Below are 22,480 nucleotides of genomic sequence, written 5' to 3' on the forward strand. Positions count from 1 at the left end.
AGGGTGGGTCACAGATAGACGATTATCACTTTGCTGCCATTTTACTGATTTTGGAGAATTACTTTTCTTATACCCAGTCTGCCATTCTAACATTGGTATGTTGCTTTAACTAATGATTCTCCAGAAATTATTGCATTATCAAAACGGTGAAGAGAAAAAGAAGGTGGACAGACAACAGACAGTACAGCAAAGATTTACTTAAACCACCATCTAACCGCCACCATCCCATGTGAGTTTATGTCCATTTTTAAATGCAGTCCCTGTTGAAGAACAGGTAAATAATGCAACTGTCATTCCATAACATTCATAATTAAGATGCTTATGAAACAAGAAACTTGGAGGTGGCCATTTTTAATCACCTAGTTCTAAGTCTCAGTAAATAGTTTCCAGATTTGTGTGGAACAGATTCATCTAAAAATATTTTTCGAGGCTTATCTGAATCCCAAATCATACTACTTTCTTAAACATCTCAATTCTACTTAAGAAGATCGCCTCTAACTATCTGGAAATTTTTGTTAATGTTTTCTTAAGGACACCATTTACATGGACGAGAACAGGCTCTCTAATACATACGAATGATAATTCTGACTTAGACTTAGGAAAAAGAAATCATACATGATATGGATCCTTAATTCTCTGGTGATTTCTGTAAAACAGCAACAAGAGATCAGAAAAACTCTAGGGAACATGTTGTTACTAGCAAAGTTTCCCCTCAATGTTCTGGAATTAATTCCTTTTCCTGGACTGACAAAGTCCAAAACTACCAGCCTTTTAGGCACAGTGCCAATTCAACAGATGGGCCCTACATTTTCCTAATGGTAGAGGTGGATCGGCAAGTGTGAAGTCATGTGCTCAAGCAAGAGGGTATGTTTCATGCATTAGCTAAGAGGATTCCTGATAGGTTTTTAAATCAACAACAAAAAACCTAGGCACTTCCCTGGTGGCGCAGTGGTTAAGAATCCCCCTGCCAATGCAGGGGACATGGGTTCGAGCCCTGCTCTGGGAAGATCCCACATGCCATGGAGCAGCTAAGACCATGCGCCACAACTACTGAGCCTGAGCTCTAGAGCCCGCAAGCCACAACTACTGAGCCTGCTTGCCCAGAGCCCATGCTCCGCGACGAGAAGCCACAGCAATGAGAAGCCCACGCACCACAACGAAGAGTAGCCCCCATTCACTGCAACTAGAGAAAGCTCACACGCAGCAATGAAGACCCAACGCAGCCAAAAAAAAAACAAAAAACAAAACACCCTATACACTGTGATTGCTTTTATTGTCTGTTATTACTATTCCTTCCAATTTCTGACACCTCAAATATATTTTAATAGATCCTTACCCACATCCAGAAAAACATGTCCTGCAAAATGCAATAAGTCAACCTAAATGATATTAAGCCCCTAATAGTTACAAGTATTAGTTACATCTTACAAATGTATTCTAGGAGGTTAGATATGTTGACTAATTAAGTCCACAGATGAAAAACCAGCTTAATAAAAGGAAGGTATAACAATGCCCAATGACAGGCTACATAAGAAATTAGGAGACAGCTTGATCTCATTCTTACTCTGTAAATTTTCAAAGCTAGAAATTGTTATCATGTTAATGAGTAAGCAGCTTCATGTCTTTTGACACCTCATTCATTACTTTATAAACTTGTATTTATTTGTTTTACCTTATGTTGCCCGCCACAACGGATATCTAGGAAGCTAATGACCATTCTGGCCATCTTTTCAGAGTAACCAAGTAGAAATAGGCACTCTGGTTCTTAATTTCACATAAAATGAGTGTTCTGAGCTCTGCGACACAAAGAGCTATTTAACAGATAAAAGAATAGCAATTTGTTCCTCAACCATTTTATTTTTGTCTCTCTGTCTTGACTAGTTAGTACTTGCTAGGTTTTCTTAGTCAGCAAAGTATTATCCCTAAAATTATCAAAAGATTCTTTCAACCCTGGCATTTTTAGTAAGTGTCAAGAATACTCCACAACTCAGTCCAAGAACTTCATCTCTTCTCTACATTCACTATCCAGGTAATCTCATGAAGTCCCATGGCTCTAAACAGCATCTCTACACTGACCAACTCCCAAATTTACATTTGCCCCAACCTCGAGACTTACATATCCAACTGCCCTACTCAATATCTCAACCAGAAACATTTAACAGAAAACTTGAAGTCAGTATATCCAAACCAAACTTAATATCTGCATTCCTGCAACCTGCTTCTCCCAGTGTTCGTCATCTCAGTAAATAGTATCCAAATGTTAAGGCCATCACTGGAATCATTCTTGACTTACTCTTTTACTCAGACCACACACCCAATCCAGGTTATCCTCCCTACTACCTTCAAAATATATCCCCAAACCCATCTCCCTGATAACACTTTAGGTTCAACTCATAATCATCTCTTGCCTCAAATATCACAACCTCCTACTAACTGATCACTCTGGTTGCATTACCCTTGCCTTCCAAAGTGTATATATTAGATCAAGTCACTTCCCTGCTCAAAACCTCCCAATAGCTTCCTATCAAGTCCAGAATAAAACCTAGACACTTAGTCAAGTCTTAAAAGTCCCTACATTATCTAGGCCCTGGCTACCTCTTCTCCCTATTTTCTATTATTCTTCCCCACATTGTTTACTCTGTTCCAGCTCTTTCCCATTTCTGAAATACACCAAACACACTACTGCCTCAGCACTTATGCTTATGCCCCAGACAGATTCACGGGGTCCTTCGTATCATTCAGATTTCTGCTCAAATACTACTGCCTCAAAGGACTTCCCTAACTACCTAACATCCCCTTACCTTGTTTACATTTCCTTTACAACACTTATCACTGAAGGACGTCCCTGGTGGTCCAGTGGTTAAGACTCCGTGCTGCCAACGCAGGGGGCCTGGGTTCGATCCCTGGTCAGGGAACTAGATCCCACATGCCACAACTAAAAGCCCACATGCCGCAACTAAAAGATTCTGCATGCCACAACGAAGACCCCGCTTGCTGCAAGTAAGACCCGACACAGCCAAATAAATAAATAGTAAAAAAACAAAACACTTATCACTGGAATGCTATGACATCATATCCATTTATACAATATCTATCTTACCACTCACTAGAAAGTGAGTACCATGATGGCAGTGATTCTTGACTATCATTATTCTCTGCTCTATCCCCCAGGCTTAGCACAGTACTTGGCATAAAGTACAGTTCTCCCTCGGTATCTGCAGGTGGTTGGTTCCAAGACCCCTCACAGATACCAAAACCCAAGGGATGCTCAAGTCCCTTATACAAAATGGCATAGTATTTCCATATAACCTAAGCACATCCTCCTCTATACTTTAAACCGAGGGTCCTCAACCCCCAGGCTACAGACCCGTAGTGGTCTGCAGCCTGTTAGGAACCAGGCCACACAGCAGGAGGTGAGCAGCGGGTGAGTGAGCAAAGCTTAATCTGCCACTCCCCATCGCTCACATTACCACCTGAACCATCCCCAGCCCATCCATGGAAAAATCGTCTTCCACGAAACCAGTCCCTGGTGCCAAAAAGGTGGGGGACTGCTGCTTTAAACCATCTCTAGACTACTTATAATATCTAATGCAATGTGTATGCTACATAAATAGTTGTAAATACTACAATGTAAATGCTATATAAATAGTTGACAGCATGAGACAAATTCATGTTTGCTTTTTGGAACTTTCTGTAATTTCTTTTCCCCCAAATATTTTTGATCTGTGGTCGGTTGAATCCGCAGATGCAGAACCCATGGATACGGAGGGCCAACTGTATACAATCAATACTTGTTGAATGCCTTCTGTTGGAAGGCACAGGAGGCAGAATGCTGGTTTTTATCTGACTCTGAACAAAGGACTTAACCCACTGATACCCCAAAGGCCTAACTGTCCAATGGACTGCCTTGATAAAACACAGGCACACAATAAAGATTCCTCAAGATTTAGAGTTTTCCTAGAAATGATTTGCTCTGGCATAAAATAACGTATCCCAAGAAATCTTTACTATACCTTAAGAACGAGTTTTGCTTGAACCACATGTAACATGATGGTAGCAATATGTTAAATCAATACTGAAAGATCTTGTCCTGGAGAAGGAAAAGGAAAATGCCCAAGTGATTCTTAACCACTGCGCCACCAGGGAAGTCCCGTGATCAGCTTTAAAAAGAGAACTGTCTGGCTTCCCTGGTGGCGCAGTGGTTGAGAATCTGCCTGCTAATGCAGGGGACACGGGTTCGAGCCCTGGTCTGGGAGGATCCCACATGCCGCAGAGCAACTGGGCCCATGAGCCACAACTACTGAGCCTGCGCGTTTGGAGCCTGTGCTCCGCAACAAGAGAGGCCGCGATAGTGAAGAGGCCCGCGCACCGCGATGAGGAGTGGCCCCCGCTTGCCGCAACTGGAGAAAGCCCTCACACAGAAACGAAGACCCAACACAGCCAAAAATAAATATAAAAATAAATAAATAAACAATAATTTAAAAAAAAAGAGAACTGTCATAACTAAACCCAATTCTGTTCAAAGACTTAAGGTTCTCCACCCCAAAATATTCACACAGTGAGATATATTCCTGTTCACTTTGGAGACAAATCCTTGATTTGGTAAGAAGGTAAAATGAAGCCAAACACAAACGCCTAACCTTGAGTTAAGTGGAAAAAAACAAAAGTAGAATTCACATGTGAGGAAAATAAGATAAACCGAGAATCAGGAAAAAACATGTATACATGTAAATAAGTTGTTTATACACACTTTCACAAAGGTATTTTACATATTCTTACCTCCTATAAGAAATATATATAAGGGAGGTCATTTGCTTTCCTTAAAAAATTTCTCTTTTCAGGAAATGAAATAACAGCAAATCTGTATTATGCACTTGCTACATGACATAAATTATGCTAAGAACTTACACATATTATCTCATACAATCCTCCAACAATCCTTTGCTATAAGTATTATCATCATTTTACAGTCAAGGAAACCAAAGACCATAAGTATTTTGCTAAAGGTTACATAGTAAGTAGCAAAACTGGAATCTGAGCTTACTCAATTTGATATTTTTTTGGTCCACACTGCTTGCGGGATCTTAGTTCACTGACCAGGGATTGAACCCGTGCCCCCTGCAGTGGAAGCGCAGAGTCTTAACCACTGGACTGCCAGGAAAATCCCTCAATCAGATTTTAGAGTCCACAGTCTTAATCACTATTTGAAATTTGCAACAAATTGAGGAGAAATATACCAATGTGGAGGCTGGGAGATTTTTCATTGTTAAGAAAAGCAATTATACATTATTTTATTTGGCTGGGTAACTATTGTAGACAAGGCCTGATTAACTAAAATGCTGAAGGAGTGTATTCTAGTAAAAATTTTCTGAGTAACTAAAAGAGAACCAATTATTTTCTTGATTTGAATCTTTGTTAAAATTACCTTTAACTGTAAGAATATACTATTTTGTGTAAGTAGAGTGTACTGAACATAGTTCCATCTTTATTTTTCTGATGATCTCTAAGCACAAAGGCCAACCTTATATAGCACTGAAGACACAGGAAATCATAGGGGAATGGGTGGAAAGTTCTATAGTGATTCAAATTACAGTCCCCTGAACTCATTCTGCTATGTTATATTCACTTTCATACCCTTGCAGATGACCTTCCTCTACCTAGAATGCTCTTGCTATACCTTACTGAATAACTCATATTTATCCTTTAAAACCTGTCTCTTCCCACTGGTCAGAAGCCATCCCTAACCTTTCCTTTCTCCCCACAGACTTAATAACTTTCTCCCCTCTCTACCTGGAAGAAATGTATTACATCATATGTTAAGTTTGTTAACATGATGTTCCTCTTACTAGATTCACAACTTGCTTCAGGCAAAAAACAAACCAAAAAAAAAAATCCTAATTTTTTCCCAACACCTAAGCACAGAAATGAGAATGGAGTAAGTACTGAAAAAATGTTAGTTGGCTGAATGATGAATGAATCAATGAACAAACAGAAGAATTACTGTTCAGAAGAAATTAAACCCTGATTTGCTCTATATTTGAGGGTTTTTTCCCCCTTAAAGTTAAACACACACTCAGAATTATTTTTATAATTAACTTAAATCTCTAACTAATTGCAGCTTTAAGGTGATTGCTCTTTTTTCTTTGATATGCTTCTGCATCTAAACTTTAACTTTCCAACTTGTGTTATCATTTAGTTATCAATCATATACATGGACTCTCTATTTGTTTGAGATTCTTATTCTCCAATCTTTGTATCCTCATATATATATATATATTATATATATAAAATATTGTTCAACCAATAATGATTACACATGATTAATTCACTCTCCCATTTTCTCAAATGTCAGAATTAGCAGTTTTTCTTTCAAAGACAATCTTTTAAATTCTCTCCATTAAGCCCTGTTAAGCTTTAAATGTTACTATTTAAACTCTAGGGCTTTCATTTTCAGCAGTGCTGAATTTAAGAAACCTTATCATAAGGAATGTCTCTACCACATTCTCAATGTCATTTACACCAAGAAGCCATGATATAGCTCCTTTATAATCTGACACACTGTCCACCTGTGGTCTTAGGACAAATAAAACTGAATGAGAGGAGTGATTTGGTATCAAGTGTAGAAAAGATAGAACAAAATGTAAAACAAGAAGATTAAGTCAAAGATTCATGATTTATTTACTGTGGGACTATAACATAAGAAATAACAAAAGGTAAGTTGACCAAACTTTCATTAGTGATGGAATTCACATTCATCTGTCAGCCTTTTCTAGAAGGAAAGGATATACATCTATATTCTACTTTACTAGCAACCACTTCAAATCTCTATACTCTGTTTCATCTTCATAACTCAATAGGAATATTTACTTTCTTTTTCTACAGTATTTCTACTCATCATAACCATGCTCTGTAACATGGTTCATATTTAGCAGTTTAAGCAATGAAATGTATTTTAGTGGGGTTTTTTTGACATGTATTTTCAAACATCCACAAACAGAATTTCAAAACTCAAAACAAGGTGTATTTCATTCTCTTTAAAAAGCAAGTTGATTTTAGACCAATTTCAGCTCCTATTCAACATCACCAGTATCATCTGATTTCTTTGTGGTAACTAGATCCAGTTAGAAAATCAAGAGGAACCAAGAGTAACCAGAAAATGTTTTTAGCATCTTGTCACTATGACTAAAAAAAACAAAACAAACGAAAGAACTAAGAGACGTTATTTCTCACTCGTGGGTTTGAACAAAGCTGAAAAACTTTTCTAGGAAACATAGCAACTAACTGCATTTTTCAATGCAAACATCTAAAGGCAGTGAGGTAAATTTCCATTCAGCTCATTTCTTTTAGTTTGCAGAGGGAACTCCTACTGACAGGTAATACAGATTGGAAGTATTTGGTATGAGTAGTGTAGTTCCAACTATCATCAGATAGTTTATTTAAAAAGTTATATAAACCTAACTATGGGGAAATAATTCCCCATTTAAGAGTGAAAAGAACGTACACACTGAATTTATGGATGAAATGATATAACATCTGGAAGATTCACTTCAAAATAAGCAAAGCGAGGGAGGAGGAAGAGAGGCTAGTAGATGGGATATAGTGTGATAACTGGGTGTGAATAACTGTTGAAGCTGGATGTTAAGTACATGAGAACTCTATACTATTCTTTTCATTTCTGTATATGTTAGAAATTTTCCACTTAAAAAAAGGAACAAAATTAAATTAAAAAAAAAAGTATACACTCCTGTCATTAACTTGCATATGTCTGAGAGCAAATGACTAAAAACTATGGAAAGCAAAAACTATTAATGCTAAAAATAAAATTTTATATACTCTTCAAACATAAATAAGTTAGATGCTCAAAGAAGGAAACAGAACTCTGAAATAGCAATAAGATTATTAGTTAAATTTCATCATTACTTGAAGCCATAATTTATTATGTTGTGTCAACATCACACTGCCAGGACTTCCTGATGGCCCAGTGGTTAAGACACCGAGCTTCCACTGCAGGGCGCACGGGTTCAATCCCTGGTTGGGGAATTAAGATCCCTCAAGCTGGGTGGCGTGGCCGAAAAATAGAAGGGAAAAAAAAAAAAAAATCACACTGCTATCAACACCCCCAATGAGACAGTCACTAAGAAAGTGATTTCTTTTTTTTTTTTAAGAAAGTGATTTCTAAACCATGAAATGACAGTTATCATTAACTAAGATGACAAATCATAAGTATGAAAATCTAACCTCTCCAAACGAAAGAATATAAACCAAATAAATTACAAGTAATTTAAAGAAAGATGATTTTTTTTAAAAAGACTAGCAATATAGCTCAAAACAAAAACTACTTTCGTTTCCCTCTCTTATGATAGCCAGGGTTAAGATATCTCATGCCTCTGGAAAGGCTGGCACAAAGTAGACCTCACTGTGGATTACAATATAAGGTAATATAAGGTGTTATGTTACCTTTAATAGACTCAGATCAACATGCATAACTCAAGAATATGAAATTATTTAATGGAGACGCACCACCTACACATATGGTAAAACTTTTCCACTGTGTGCAGGTAGATCATTTTAGGCAGGACTGAATGTGTCCAAATTCTTTATTTGTAAGGCATGGAAGACTTAGAATAAAGCCTCAAGTGGTATTGCTAATACTATGAAGACACAGTGCTTAGCAAGATATAGGGAAGTTATACTCCATATTTTAGAATACAACTCAAGAATAGGACATGAAAATCACTTTCTATTCTCGATCCTAAAGATCCTGTGTATTTTTTGTAATTATTGCAAGCATTGTTTTTTTAAATTGTGAAGTATGTCATACGTTATAGGAGACTATATACATATGTTATGCATATGCACAGATATAGACACACTACACACACATATATATGACATATTAAAAAAAAAAAAAACCATGAACCTACTACTCAAGTTAAAAATTACAGAAAGTATTAAACTTTTCACAAATATACATGACATTCTTACACAGAGGACATGACAATAAAGAGACAATCAAACCATTTTTCTTAAGATATCTCCATTATCTTACTGAATCCTGTAATCTGTACTATTAAAACACCTTTCTGAATTTCTTTTCTTTAAAAATTCAATAATTATTTTTAATTTTCAGTACTAGATTCATGGGTAGTCTGTCAAATAGCTACTGGATTTCATCCCAGAAGTGTTGTCTAGATACATGCATATCCAAAATGACATTAAGACCTTTTTACATAAACTCGCTATAGAAATACATCCAAGACAAGATCAGGAATGCTACCAACATTTGCCTCCTTTTCAAACCAGAGTTCCTTCAGCCCAAAATATCAAATGATATTAAAACACATTTTTTAAGCTACAAAATTGCATACAGAATGTGAAGACTTTGTAACTTCCTAAGAATAATAGCAAAACCTCTCTGCAACTAAGTCACGAAATCTCAACTTCTAGGAAAATGCTTCAATCCACCTTGCCCTTTAGAAAGCCCCCACTATCACGCAATTCATAGCTTCAACAGGATTAGAATAGCTTCAAGGACAGAAGCCATATATTATTCATCTTTGTGTCCCCTGCATAAAAATAACTCAATAACATTTGTTATAACTAAGATAAATGCCAGGAAATGAGCTTCAAAACACCTCAGTCCCAATGCAAAACTGGAAAGAGATGAGTTTGAGAATACAAATTATTATTATAATGAAAAAGAATAAAGCTATAAACATTTGTGCTATATTCTCTTATCACCTAATTCAGAATCATGTATTAACACTGGAGAAATCAATCTGCAAAGAATAAAGAATAAAAAACAAAGATCTTAAAGTTCTCCTTATCGTCAGCATGCTCAAACACTGTCAAAGAACCTTTCACCTTAAACTCGTACCAACATCTCTACCCCCAAACAAAACTATTTAAAAAAAAAAAAAGGCTTTTAAATGAGACCTGAATATAAATTGGTTCTATCAATTTAAGTTTCTGAAATTTGTATGCATAATTTGTGCGACTGTGCTCATGCTCATTTTCTACAGTGAGGGTTTTTCATCAGATTCTCAGAAGAATAAGTGACCCCAAAAAACTTTTAAGAACCACTAGTCTAGCAAATCAAAAACATTCCATTTTCCAGAGAAATAGTTAAGTTGGCTTAATTCAAGTATTCTTCCCTCATATTCATAGAGGGGATCCTTAGTACAAAATTAGCCTGTGGAAGAATTTCTTCAGCCAAGCCAAAAAGTTCCAATATCCACAGGCACATATATCAACAATTCCAGATCCCAAAAACAGTTTACTCAGAAATGCCAAAAGAAAATGCAAAAGGCGGCACACTACCACAAACTGGCCACCCTATTAGATGCTTAAATACACTTGTATCCTTCCATAGTAAACTGTCTGGAAGATCTAAATTCCCTCCAAACTGAATAGGCTTTTTAGGAAGGTTTTCTAGTTTCAACTCCACACTGACCTGTGAGCCTCACTCGACTCAATATGTATCACTGTCTCAATATTTATCACTGTCAAGACAAATCCCCTCATATGTACCCAGGCTGTTTCAACAGGGTCACCTTGATTATTCCCACCCCAAGGCAGGGAGCATTTATTGAATAGTTATTCAATAAATATTTGTTGAATGAATGAAAGAAGATCCTTCCTCCCTTAAAGTTAAGCTGTCGGCCCCCATGCAGCTGCTATGGTACCAGTTAAACATGCCTCCCTCAAACATACAAGCTAAAGTGTCAGAAATGCTCTGCTTCCTCCATAAACAGAAAGTAATACAGTCATGGAATACCCATTTCTCACGGGCTAACCTGGCAAGAACAACCAATGTTCTGTCTGACACAACTGATCTCTACCAAATACCATCCAACCAGTCAATATGCCCCTATCTTTCCAATAAACTCAGATCTGCCTGACAAAGACCTCCTGAGACGCCATGGTATGGTGAATATACTACTGGACTAGTAGTCAAAATATCTGTTATAGACCCAAGTTTGTCACCAATTTAACACATGACCTTGGAAAAATTATCTCTTTATGCCTCAATTTGCTATTTTGTAAAATGGGGGGAAACACCCATCCCACCATTTTCACAGAGATTTATTTAGGATCACAAACTGCAAGAGCATTCTGAACAATAAAAAAGCTTTATTCCATTATAAAGTGTTAATATAAACTCAGATCAACAAGAAGGCCATCCATTCTTTATACCCTCATAGTAATTGTTCAAGTAAAAATGTTCTGGGCCTTCACATCTACACAATTCACTCTATTCTAAGGAACAAACTATTCTTAAGAATAACTGGCTATGACAAGTTTCTCCCATCCCTGACCCCACATTTACATGCTGTATTTGTAGAATACTGCCATGACTTCTCTTTCCCAGCAAGTATTAAGGCACTCCCAAACCCTAAAATACACACACATATCAACCAGCAGGGAACACCCCAAGTTTTATTTTTAAAATAAGCTAACTTATAAGTGGAACTCCATTACACTTATACAAATACAAGCAAACTCTTCCGGAACACTTTCCTTCCTCACATACACACACAAACACAGCCACTATACACCAACATACCATCTGTCTTCTAGACCAAAAACATGTCTTTCAATGCACAAATTAGCCAGTAACATTTATTAAACTTGTAACACTGAGATCATTCTATCCTTCCTACATACAGTTCAGCGTGTCAGGGACACCACAGATCTGATCGTACAGGTAAAACTACCCTCAGAAGATCTTTCCTCCTGCCGCTCTTATCCCTTAAACGAAACAAACAGGACTATGGGGGATGCCCCAATCCTACCTCCACAACAAACTAACCTGTCAGGGGCACAGCCGACTCCGCCTCCACTCGCTTACTTTCCCGCCCCCTCCCCCAAGCCAGGAGTCCGCCTGTCAGGGACACCCCTTCACCCCCGCCAGGAGGGACTTCCCGGTAAGCTCAGGATCCCCTTCCCTACTCTCCCCTCCCCCATCCTTACCACCGCTCTCCCGGAGGTCCAGGTCCGGGAGATGACAGTAGCTCCCAGGAAGCCAAGGACTAAGTCGCTGAGGGAGTACCTAGGCCCAAAGGCCTCCCCAGGCGGTTCTACTCACCGTGTCAGAGGCCGAGGCCGAGAGAGATGAGAGTGCAGGGAAGTGGGGAAGAGGGGGTGGCCGCCACCAGGCTCCTCCGCTTCCCTTGGTCCACAGCGGATCCCTCCCGCTTGTCAGGAGGCGGCCAGCGGGTGAGCGGACTGGCGGAAATGCGAGAGAGGAGAGGGGAAAAGCGTGGGGCTAAGCGGGGGAAACTGAGGGGAGGCGGGTCCCGCAACCGAGACGAGGATCGTCTCCCCCTCCGCAAAGCGAACCCAAAATGGCGGCGGGAGCGGCGGCGGCAGAGCGGCGGCGGCGGCAGCTCCTTGGGAGGGAGGGAGCGAAGGGCGCCTCGTGCCCCCCCACCTCCCACTCCTCCCTCCTCGCGTTTTCCCCCTTCGTCCTCCCCCCTCACCCGACTCGGGCGGCGGAGCGCGCACGGCCGCCCGCACGCGCCAGAGTGTATCTGGGCTCGTCGCTCGCTGCTCCCACCAACCACCGCCTTCGGCCGCCTTGCGCGCCCGCCAGCCAGTACGCACTCGCTCTGGGGCGCCTCCTCGCACAGTCCCCCACTTCCCCTCGGCCCCTGTCAAGCCAGCTCTGCCGCGGGCCCTCACGCGTACCTTCGGCAGCGAGAGCCCAAGCCTCCTCCTCCACCTCCTCTCCTCTCCTCCCCCCCTTCCCCGCCCCCACTGCCACCAACCGCCGCCACTGCCGCCGCCGCCGCCTCCTCCTCCGCCGGCCCCCCCCCAACAAACCCTCCACCCCTCGCGCGTGCGCCTCCCACAATGCCCCCGCGGGACTGTTCCATTCCTGTCGGCTGCAGAAGCGGGGGAGAAAACGACAGGCGAAGCGGGCAGAGCTTGCCGTTAGGACAGGAGTTACCCCGAGTGGCGGATAGACACTTATGACTACTTACCTCGCTGGCCGCGGCGCCGCGACGCCGCGGCTCCCTTCCCCTGTCTCGTCCCGGCCGCAGTGAGCTGGTTGGAGGCGGCCTAGCGCCCCTCCGTTGGCCGGTGGTTGGAGGCCGCGGCGGCTGCGCGTTGAGCAGCTTCCTGCCGTACGACCCGAGCTTGAGTCTCTGCTGCGGGACGATCGCCGAGGAGCCTGCCTTTGACAGTGTCTGCGGTTTACCGGGTCGGGAGAGCTGGTCCACGACTCTCGGTGAGGAATTGAACCGGCACGGGGGTTGTACCCCTGAGGGAAAGGAGCGGGACTCCGAACCTCCATGAGGTAGGGAGTGAGGACAGTAGGGCCGGCAGCCCTCCTAAGGGGCTTCCCTCCGGGCTCTGTGTTGCGGACCTAGGACCCAAGAAGGAACCGGCTCAGTGGTCGGCTTTTTCTTTCTTCCTTATTTTTTTTTTTTTTTAAACGCAGCTTAGATTTTCGAATTTCACACTATTGTCTATACGCGATGATGTTTTTGTGCACTTTTACACAAACCTCGTGGATGGATGATGCATTTTCAACCTCATTAGGCAGCCTTATGTTAGAGGATAAGGACACCATATATTTCAAGTTCAGGTCTGGACTCGATCTCCCATGTCTTGTGTGTCCTTCAGAAAGTTATTTTTCTTAGTTCCTTATCAACAAGAAACGAAAAACTGAACATAAAAATTAGTTAACTCCAAATCTGCCTTCAGGGTTGGTGTGTGGTAAAATAATAAAATATGTGTATAGTAGAATTAGCTCCTAGGCACAGGGGAAGTGCAGAGAGTTAATGTTATCGTTCACAGTACTCTTGATGTTGATAAAGTTTGTGGGTGTAATTGGTAGTTTGTGTCCTTTTCTTCCAAATCGTTGGTAAAACAGTGCAAAACTAGGTCTGTCAGATTTCCGTGGTTACTGATACTTGTTTCACAAAACTCTGCATGAACATTTACTTTTTCTTGATGATTGAATTCAGGAGAACTATGGACTATTAAAATCCACAGATAATTCCAAAACTTTCTTCTATTCCAGTAATCGTTAGTTTCACCCAGTGAGCAAAGCCGAATAAATTAGGTGAGGGATCCACTTGGGTTTCCCTTTTCCTTCACATCTGTGGACTTCTAAGGATCTGGGAATATTTTGAAAATCACTGTACTAGATTAATTTCAAAGGCCTATTCAAGTTCTAAAGTTCAAGTAGACACTCCTAAATTTCCCCCTTAACATATTATATTTCAAAATATGGATCAGGTTTTATTTGTTTGCTTTTTTTTTTTTAAAGGGAAATCCGCCTTAATTACCTCACTATATATTTGCTTTTCCTAACCTTAAGTCCCAACTTTTTCATGGAGCCATTTAGGAGCCACTGATCTTTTTTTAATTGTGTCATGTATGCAGGTGTGTTACCCTACCAAGAACATTTTTAATTTGAGAGCAGGGACTATGTGTAACGTTTCTATTATATTCTTTTGTAGTCTAGTGCAAAGCAAGTCATGGAAATGTTGAAATTAATGTTAGATACTTAAAATATGAGACGAGAAAGAGAATTAACATTTGTGGAATACCATGCCAAGAGAACTTGTGTTCCTGTTTAATCCTTATACAACACTTAGAAATAGATCATCTTACCCCCATTTTACAGATGAGAAGCCTGAGGCTCAAAGAAGTCCGGTAACTGTCTTTAGACTTCAATTTGCCTGTCTCTTAAAAACTTAACTTTTTTCACTATACCACGTTGCCTTCATAGTAAATTTCTCATTAGCAACATAATTGCATATGCTAGAAAGGAAAAACACCTTTAATGGAGTTCCACTACACTTGTATATAAAGAAAGTTACTTACAGTCTCTGCCTTTAACTAGCTTTGGGTAACTGCACTGATTCATGAATTGTCAGCTAAGTATAGACAAATAAGATCGTATTCAGTTCTTTTGTGCTCCAGTGCCTAGCAGAGACTAAAATATATTAAGTGCTCAATAAAATGACCTTATTGAATGAATGAACCCTGAATTATTTGAACCAAGGAAGGTATGGAAAACAGAATAATGGTTCCCCCCAAAGATGTCCGTGTCCTAATCCCTGGAACCAGTAAACACATTATGTTACGTGGCAGAAGGAAATTAAGGTTACTAATCAGCTAACCTGAAAATAGGGAGATTATCCTGAATTATCTGGTAGACCCACTGTAATTACAAGAGTTCTTTAAAGGTGGAAGAGGGAGACCAGAGACTCAGTGTCAGAGTGAGGCAGTAGGACAGAGACTTGACAAACTGTTGTAGGCTTTGAAGATGAGAGGGCAACCTCTAAAACCTGGAGAAGTCAAGAAAACAGATTCTCGGGGGCTTCCCTGGTGGCGCAGTGGTTGAGAATCTGCCTGCCAATGCAGGGGACACGGGTTCGAGCCCTGGTCTGGGAAGATCCCACATGCCGCGGAGCAACTAGGCCCGTGAGCCACAACTACTGAGCCTGCGCATCTGGAGCCTGTGCTCTGCAACAAGAGAGGCCACGATAGTGAGAGGCCCGCGCACCGCGATGAAGAGTGGCCCCCGCTTGCCGCAACTAGAGAAAGCCCTCGCACAGAAACGAAGACCCAACACAGCCAAAAATAAATAAATAAATAAATAAATTAAATTAAATTAAAAAAAAAAAAAGAAAACAGATTCTCTATTAGAGCATCCAGAAGGAACACAGTCCTGCCAACACTTTGATTTTGGACTTCTAAACCACAGAACTCTAAGATGACAAATTTGAGTTGTTTTATGACACCAAGTTTGTGGTAATTTGTTACAGCAGCAGTGCATGTTGGATCTGTTTCTTTTACTTTAACCTTTGCTTTCTGCTGTTTTTGTTCACTAAAAGGATACTGTCTATACATAATGGCCTGCCTCGGGGAACCCTGCCCCTCTGCCTGAATGCTAAACCAAAGTGCCTTTGTTCAGGGAAACATCCGGACCCTGTCCACCTGTGGATGGCTACAAGAAAGAAGAAATTAACACCTCCCCTCCCCGAGGCTGGCCATTCCAGGTGATAGTTGCAAAACTTATGGCCTTTTTACTTCCTCATCTCCTCCCCTTCTCTGTGCTATAAAAGAAACTGGCATCCAAACCTGCATAAGATAGTTATTTTGAGGGGCTTCCCTGGTGGCACAGTGGTTGAGAGTCTGCCTGCCAATGCAGGGGACACGGGTTCGAGCCCTGGTCTGGGAGGATCCCACATGCCGCGGAGCAAGCTGGGCCCGTGAGCCACAATTACTGAGCCTGCGCGTCTGGAGCCTGTGCTCCGCAACAAGAGAGGCCGCGATAGTGAGAGGCCCGCGCACCGCGATGAAGAGTGGTCCCCGCTTGCCACAACTGGAGAAAGCCCTCGCACAGAAACGAAGACCCAACACAGCCATAAATTAATTAATTAATTAATTAAAAAATAAATAAATAAACTGAAAGGGACCCAGATTCTATTTATTTAAAAAAAAAAAAAAAGATAGTTATTTTGAGACTTTAGTCTGCCATCTTCTCCGTCTGCCGGCTTTCCGAATAAAGTCATATTCCTTGCCTCAACACATTTTCCATAATAGAATAACAAAATAGTTACTCTTGAAAATATAAAATCTAAAAACGATAGGTGAGGGCTTCCCTGGTGGCGCAGTGGTTAAGAATCCGCCTGCCAATGCAGGGGACACGGGTTCGAGCCCTGGTCTGGGAAGATCCCACATGCCGCGGAGCAACTAAGCCCATGCGCCACAACTACTGAGCCTGCACTGTAGAGCCCGCGAGCCACAACTACTGAAGCCCGTGCGCCTAGAGCCCATGCTCCACAGCAAGAGAAGCCACCGCAGTGAGAAGCCCACACACCACAACAAAGAGTAGCCCCCACTCTCAGCAACTAGAGAAAACCCGTGTGCAGCAGTGAAGACCCAATGCAGCCCAAAATTAAATAAATGAATAAATAAATAAATTTATTTATAAAGAAAAAGATGATAGCTGAAGAGTATTGATGAGTAATATAAAGGACTTCTGTGATGATTGCTTTGAGAAACTGAAGACATTTACCCTGGAAAAGAAAAAATAGGGGACATAACTACCTTCAATTTATCACATGGAAGGTAGTTTGTAAAACCAAAGAGAAAGGCTGGGATAGTGAATGGAAGCTATAAGGAGACATTTCACCTCAGATTGTGAAAGAACTTTCCATAAAAGCAGGACTGCTTTGTGAGTTCCCCATCAGTGGAAATGTTCCGGCACTTGATAATTGATAATACAATATACACAGTGGCTAATGGCAAAGGCTGCAGAGTCAAACATAGGTTTGAATTCCAGAACTGTCACTTTTAGGCTATATATCCTCGGGCAAGTTAGTCTATCCATCCCTATTTTCACATGGATGTAATATCTACTTCATAGGATTGTGTTGTGAGACAGTGCCTATAAATTGCTTAATTTAGAGCCTATTTCTGAAAAATATTATTATTATTCGGATCATTGTAGCATTAATTCAGTTCTTGAACTAGATCACCTTAACCTGAAGAATTTTATTCTCTTCACACAATCTGTACACAAATGTTTCATTGCAGCTTATTCGTAATAGCCAAAACCTGGAAACAGCCCAGATGTCCTTCAATGGATGAATTTAAACAAACAGGCACATTCATACCATGGAATAGTACTCAGGATTAAAAGAAAAACTATTGATGCATATAACACACAACCTAGATGAATTTCCAGAAAATAATGATGAATGGAAAAAGTCGATATTAAAAGGTTGCATACAGTATGATTTAATTTATATAACATGCTTGAAATGAAAAAATTACAGAAATAGAGAACAGATTAGTGGTTGTCATGGGTTAAGGAATGGGAGGGTTGTGGGAGGGAAGTGCAGGAGGCTGTAGAAGGGCAACCTGAGGGATCCTTAAAGTGATGGAAATGTTCTGTATTTTGACTGTATCAAGGTCAATATCCTGGTTGTGATATTGTACTATAGTTTTGCAAGATGTTACCATTGGAGGAAACTGGGTAAAGGATACATGGAACATGTATTATTTCTTTCATTTGCCTGTGAATATGTAAATATCTCAATAGTAAATGTTTAATTTAAAAAATAATCTATGATTTTTGTGACCACTGAAGTGTTAGCATATAGCCTTTGGGATACCTTTCTAAGTTTGGTAGAGGCTTTTTCTGACTTCCTTTTCAGTGTACACTTGGCCTATGTGACAATACTTTTTTTTTTTTCTTTTTAAAGAAAGAGGGCTCTAACACTAGCCAGAAAGTTTCGTCAGAAGAGTGACAGAACTTTAAATACAATAGTGAGTAAATGTCCCTTACAAGTGTACCTGAAAACACTTCAAAGGGTTTAAAGACTAAGGAATTATTTGTCTTTATTTATTTATTTATTTATTTTTATTTTTGGCTGCGTTGGGTCTTAGTTGTGGCATGCGGGATCTTCGTGGCAGCGTGCGGGCTTCTCTCTAGTTGTGGCATGCAGGTTTTCTCTCTAGTTGTGGCATGCAGGTTTTCTCTCTAGTTGTGGCTTGCGGGTTCCAGAGCGCGTGGGCTCTGTAATTTGCGGCTCGCAGACTCTAGTTGAGGCACGCGGCATTAGTTGCCCTGCAGCACGTGGGATCTTAGTTCCCTGACCAGGGATCGGACCCGCATCCCCTGACTTGTAAGGCGGATTCTTTACCACTGGGCCACCAGGGAAGTCCCTATCCACACTTTAAACAAAGAATGACTGGGATTGGAGGGAGGACTTTTCTTCCTTGAAATAGTAGAAATAGACAACAGGTAGAGTCTCAGAATGATGGCAGTTGAACAATATTAGAGAAGTATTTTAATGATATCTTTGAGAATTTTTTTCTTCATCTTCCTAGAAGGCTTGAGAAAATTATTTATCTTTAATTTTAACCATCAGTCTTATTTTGGTTTGTTTTTTCCCTTTTTTTTATGGTGGTAAAATATACATAATATAAAATATACCATCTTAACCATTTTTAAGTGTATAGTTCCATGATATTATACATTCACATTATTGTGTAGCCATCACACCATCCATCTCCATAACTCTTTTCATCTTGTACCATCAGTCAGTTTTAATAGGAAACCTGTCCTTTATCTGCCTTCCAGTTACAATGTGGTTAACTTGTACTCTGCAAATCAACATTCAAAGGATATGAAAAAACCGAAAGGAGAAATCATTACTCCATTTTTTCATAGTATTCGTGGCTTTGAACCGTTTTCTTGCAGTGCCCTGATTTGTATATGTCTTGGAATGTAGAATGAGCAAATACTCCATTCTTCTGCTTTCATTTGGCCTGTCAATAGGATTTTTTTCTACTTACAGGTATTTTAAAGAACATGGAAAATGTGGTTTAGTCTGGATTGTCTGCTTTGAGATCAGACTTTTGAGATTCACTGACCCCCCCTTTTTTCGTAAAGTATTTTCTGTTATTCTTATATAAGCCGTGTGTGTGTGTGTGTGTGTGTGTGTGTGTGTGTGTGTGTGTGTGTGTAATTTACCTTTAAAAGCAGTAGGAAAATATTGAAGGGTTTTAAGAGCCAGACTTCAGTGGAAAGGATGGATTGGAGAAGTTCAAGGATGGAGGCTGGTAGGCCCAATGTTGTAATATGGATACAAGATGACAGGATAGAAGATGGAAAGCTGGTCACATTTTCCTGACCAGCATTTCCCATAATCTCTAAAACATAGCCAGAGTAATGGCCTCAATGACCACAGGCATACCTGGAGGAAGTAGTGACCTCAGGATCATGTCACCCACTCTTTCTAGGACACTACCTCCTTCCAGAGCTGCAGCCCACAGCTGTCTCATAATAGTGGTTGTACCAGGGCACATTGAGAAGATCTGGGGAGCAGGATTGGGTAGGCCAGATCCTGTTGGAGTGGCATTGGGGTCCTGAATAGTTTGGGAGTTGGGAAACTTGAGGTTGGGTAGAGGGCTTAGGGTTGGAAATCAGCTGATACAGAGGGTTAGAATTGGTATGGGAGTTAGCTGGTCACGGATCGGGGAGGACAGTGTTGGAGGCAGGGAGTTGAGGTAATTGAAATAGGGGAGGATTGAGAAGAACTGGGGTTAAGAAAATTGAGCTGGTCAAAGATGGTGGTGTTGGGTGCCAGGTGATGGTGGGTATAAGGTAGAGATTGATACTGGGTAGTGTTGGGCACTGGGTGGTTGTGTCAGTGGTTGCCAAAACTACCTCCAGGTTCTGTGATTCCCTAGGAGGACTCAGAGGTCAGCACATAGTCGTACTTACAGCTATGATTTATTACAGCAAAAGGATACAGAGCAAAATCAGCACAGGGAAAAGGCACATTGGGCAAAATCTGGAGGAAACCAGGTATAAGTTTCCAAGAGTCCTTTCCCAGTAGAATCACATTAGACACACTTGATTCCTTCAGCAAAAAATTGTGACAACACGTTAAGTGTTGCCACCCAGGGAAACTATCAACAGAGTCTCAGTGCCCACGGTTTTTATTGGGGCTGGTCATATAGTCATTATCAGCCTCGCATGTAGTAAATTTCCAGACTCCCAGAAGGAAAGCATGTGTTTAATGTAAACCATGTTGTTTGTATAAATAGTTGAGGCACAGTGACCCACTCTTACCAGTTCTGGGAGTGGTGGGAACTCTCCAGAAATCCAAGTTCCCAGACACCAGCTAAGGGGCAACCTTGCAAGCAGGCCTTTCTAAGGACAGCAGTCTTAGACTTGCTCTGTTAGCTCTTCTCTGAACAGTTGGATTAGGCAGCAGGTGGTGGTGGTGGGCGTTGGGCAGTGGTGGACAGCAGTAGAGGCAGTGTAAGGCAGAACTAAGGAGAACCGTTGAAGAACAGGGAACAGAGGGGACCTCAACCCTGCCTGTGGCCTAGTAGAATTCATCCTCACGCCTGGGCACATGCTCACAGCCACCACCTTACTCCACAGCAGCAGCCCTTCCACTAGCAGCCAGGAGGATGTTATTAATAGTATTTTGCAACAACGGGAGTTCCAAGGGTTCCAAGGCCAAGTAAATTTGGATTAAAATGAAGTCTCTTAACTATAGTTTTCCCCAAAGCCTTTAAATGTGTGAATATGTGCATATATTATAATTATTCAAGAAGTAGATAACTATATAGCATTTTCAAATTTCTTTGGCCAGAGAACATTGGTGCATTTTATGACTAGTTAGTATTCACCAAACTCATTTTGGGAACTGCTGCTTTAGAACTTTTGGTTTTCAAACACAGCAAAGGAGCCCTGCAATCCCAGATGTAAATGTGAGGCAGGCCAGTAGAGACCATGCCACTGTGTAGTCTGTATAGTGTGGGCACATGAAAGCACAAAACACATTTTTGAATGACTGAATGAAGGAATGCTTTGGCATTTTTATTAAAAAGTAAACTTGCCTTTTCCGCGCTACCCAGACAGGGGTCCCTACGGCGTTGTTCTGGATTCCCATTGTAACTTAAAGGGAAACTTTCACAATGTCCGGAGCCCTTGATGTCCTGCAAATGAAGGAGGGGGATGTCCTCAAATTTCTTGCAGCTGGAACCCACTTAGGTGGCACCAACCTTGACTTCCAAATGGAACAGTACATCTACAAAAGGAACAGTGATGGCATCTACATGATAAATCTGAAGAGAACCTGAGAGAAGCTTCTCTTGGCAGCTGGTGCCATTGTTGCCATTGAAAACCCGGCTGATGTCAGTGTCGTATCCTCCAGCGAGCTGCGCTGAAGTTTGCTGCTGCCACTGGAGCTACTCCTATTGCTGGCCGCTTCATTCCCGGAGGCTTCACTAACCCGATCCAGGCAGCCTTCCGGGAGCCGAGACTTCTGGTGGTTACTGATCCCAGGGCTGACCAGTCTCTCACAGCGGCCTTTTACATTAACCTGCCCACCATTACTCTGTGTAACACAGACTCTCCTCTGCGTTATGTGGGCATTGCCATCCCATGCAACAACAAGGGAGCTCACTCAGTGAGTCTGATGTGAAGTTCTGCGCATGCATGGCACCATCTCCCGTGAACACCCATGGGAGGTCATGCCTGATCTCTACTTCTACAGAGATCCTGAAGAGATTGAAAAGGAAGAGCAGGCGGCAGCTGAGAAGACTGTGACCAAGGAGGAATTTCAGGGTGAATGGACCATTCCAGCTCCTAAGTTCACTGCTGCTCAACCTGAGGTGGCTGACTGGTCTGAAGGTGTGCAGGTGCTCCCTGTGCCTATTCAGCAGTTCCCTGCTGAAGACCGGAGTGCTCAGCCTGCCACTGAAGCCTGGTTTGCAGCTCCCACTGCTCAGGCCACTGAATGAGTAGGAACAACCACTGAGTGGTCTTAAGCTGTTTTTCCACAAACTCTTAAAATGGAAAGAGGTTGATGGGAAAATAAGCAGTTTCTAAAAGAGAAATAGTAAGCTTGAAAACTAAAAGGAGATAGAATTCAGAGGAGTTTGTGTCATCTCTTAACCATACTATAAGCTCTGTTGGGTCAGG

At 41.3% G+C, this 22,480-nt stretch overlaps 2 protein-coding genes, 1 non-coding gene and 1 pseudogene across 13 annotated transcripts in view; 3 read left to right on the plus strand and 1 right to left on the minus strand.

Annotated features, from left to right (window-relative positions):
• The window catches only part of ASH1L (ASH1 like histone lysine methyltransferase), a 213,573-nt gene extending 200,558 nt beyond the window's left edge, over window positions 1-13,015 (minus strand). For 3 of the 8 annotated variants that reach the window (XM_036831193.1, XM_036831138.1, XM_036831185.1), the window contains exon 1: window positions 12,089-12,452. The gene's annotated coding sequence lies outside the window, so the exon portion shown is untranslated. Of the gene's footprint in view, window positions 1-12,088; window positions 12,458-12,690; window positions 12,740-12,770; window positions 12,813-12,986 lie in introns of those variants that run through there. The other 5 variants (XM_036831168.1, XM_036831148.1, XM_036831158.1 and 2 more) reach the window with 5 other exon arrangements.
• Window positions 2,843-2,915, plus strand: TRNAG-GCC. Its single transcript has one exon. It is a non-coding gene; the product is annotated as a tRNA-Gly (tRNA).
• Window positions 13,016-13,098: 83 nt separating the features above from the next.
• The window catches only part of DAP3 (death associated protein 3), a 28,472-nt gene continuing 19,090 nt past the window's right edge, over window positions 13,099-22,480 (plus strand). For 2 of the 4 annotated variants that reach the window (XM_036831382.1, XM_036831390.1), the window contains exon 1: window positions 13,125-13,303. In XM_036831382.1, coding sequence (XP_036687277.1) covers window positions 13,299-13,303 — 5 coding nt within the window. In that variant the 5' untranslated portion in view covers window positions 13,125-13,298. The other 2 variants (XM_036831385.1, XM_036831398.1) reach the window with 2 other exon arrangements.
• Window positions 19,080-22,326, plus strand: LOC118884084 (annotated as a pseudogene).

Source organism: Balaenoptera musculus, chromosome 1 (genome assembly GCF_009873245.2).
Source record: "Balaenoptera musculus isolate JJ_BM4_2016_0621 chromosome 1, mBalMus1.pri.v3, whole genome shotgun sequence".
Classification (NCBI taxonomy): Eukaryota; Metazoa; Chordata; class Mammalia; order Artiodactyla; family Balaenopteridae; genus Balaenoptera; species Balaenoptera musculus.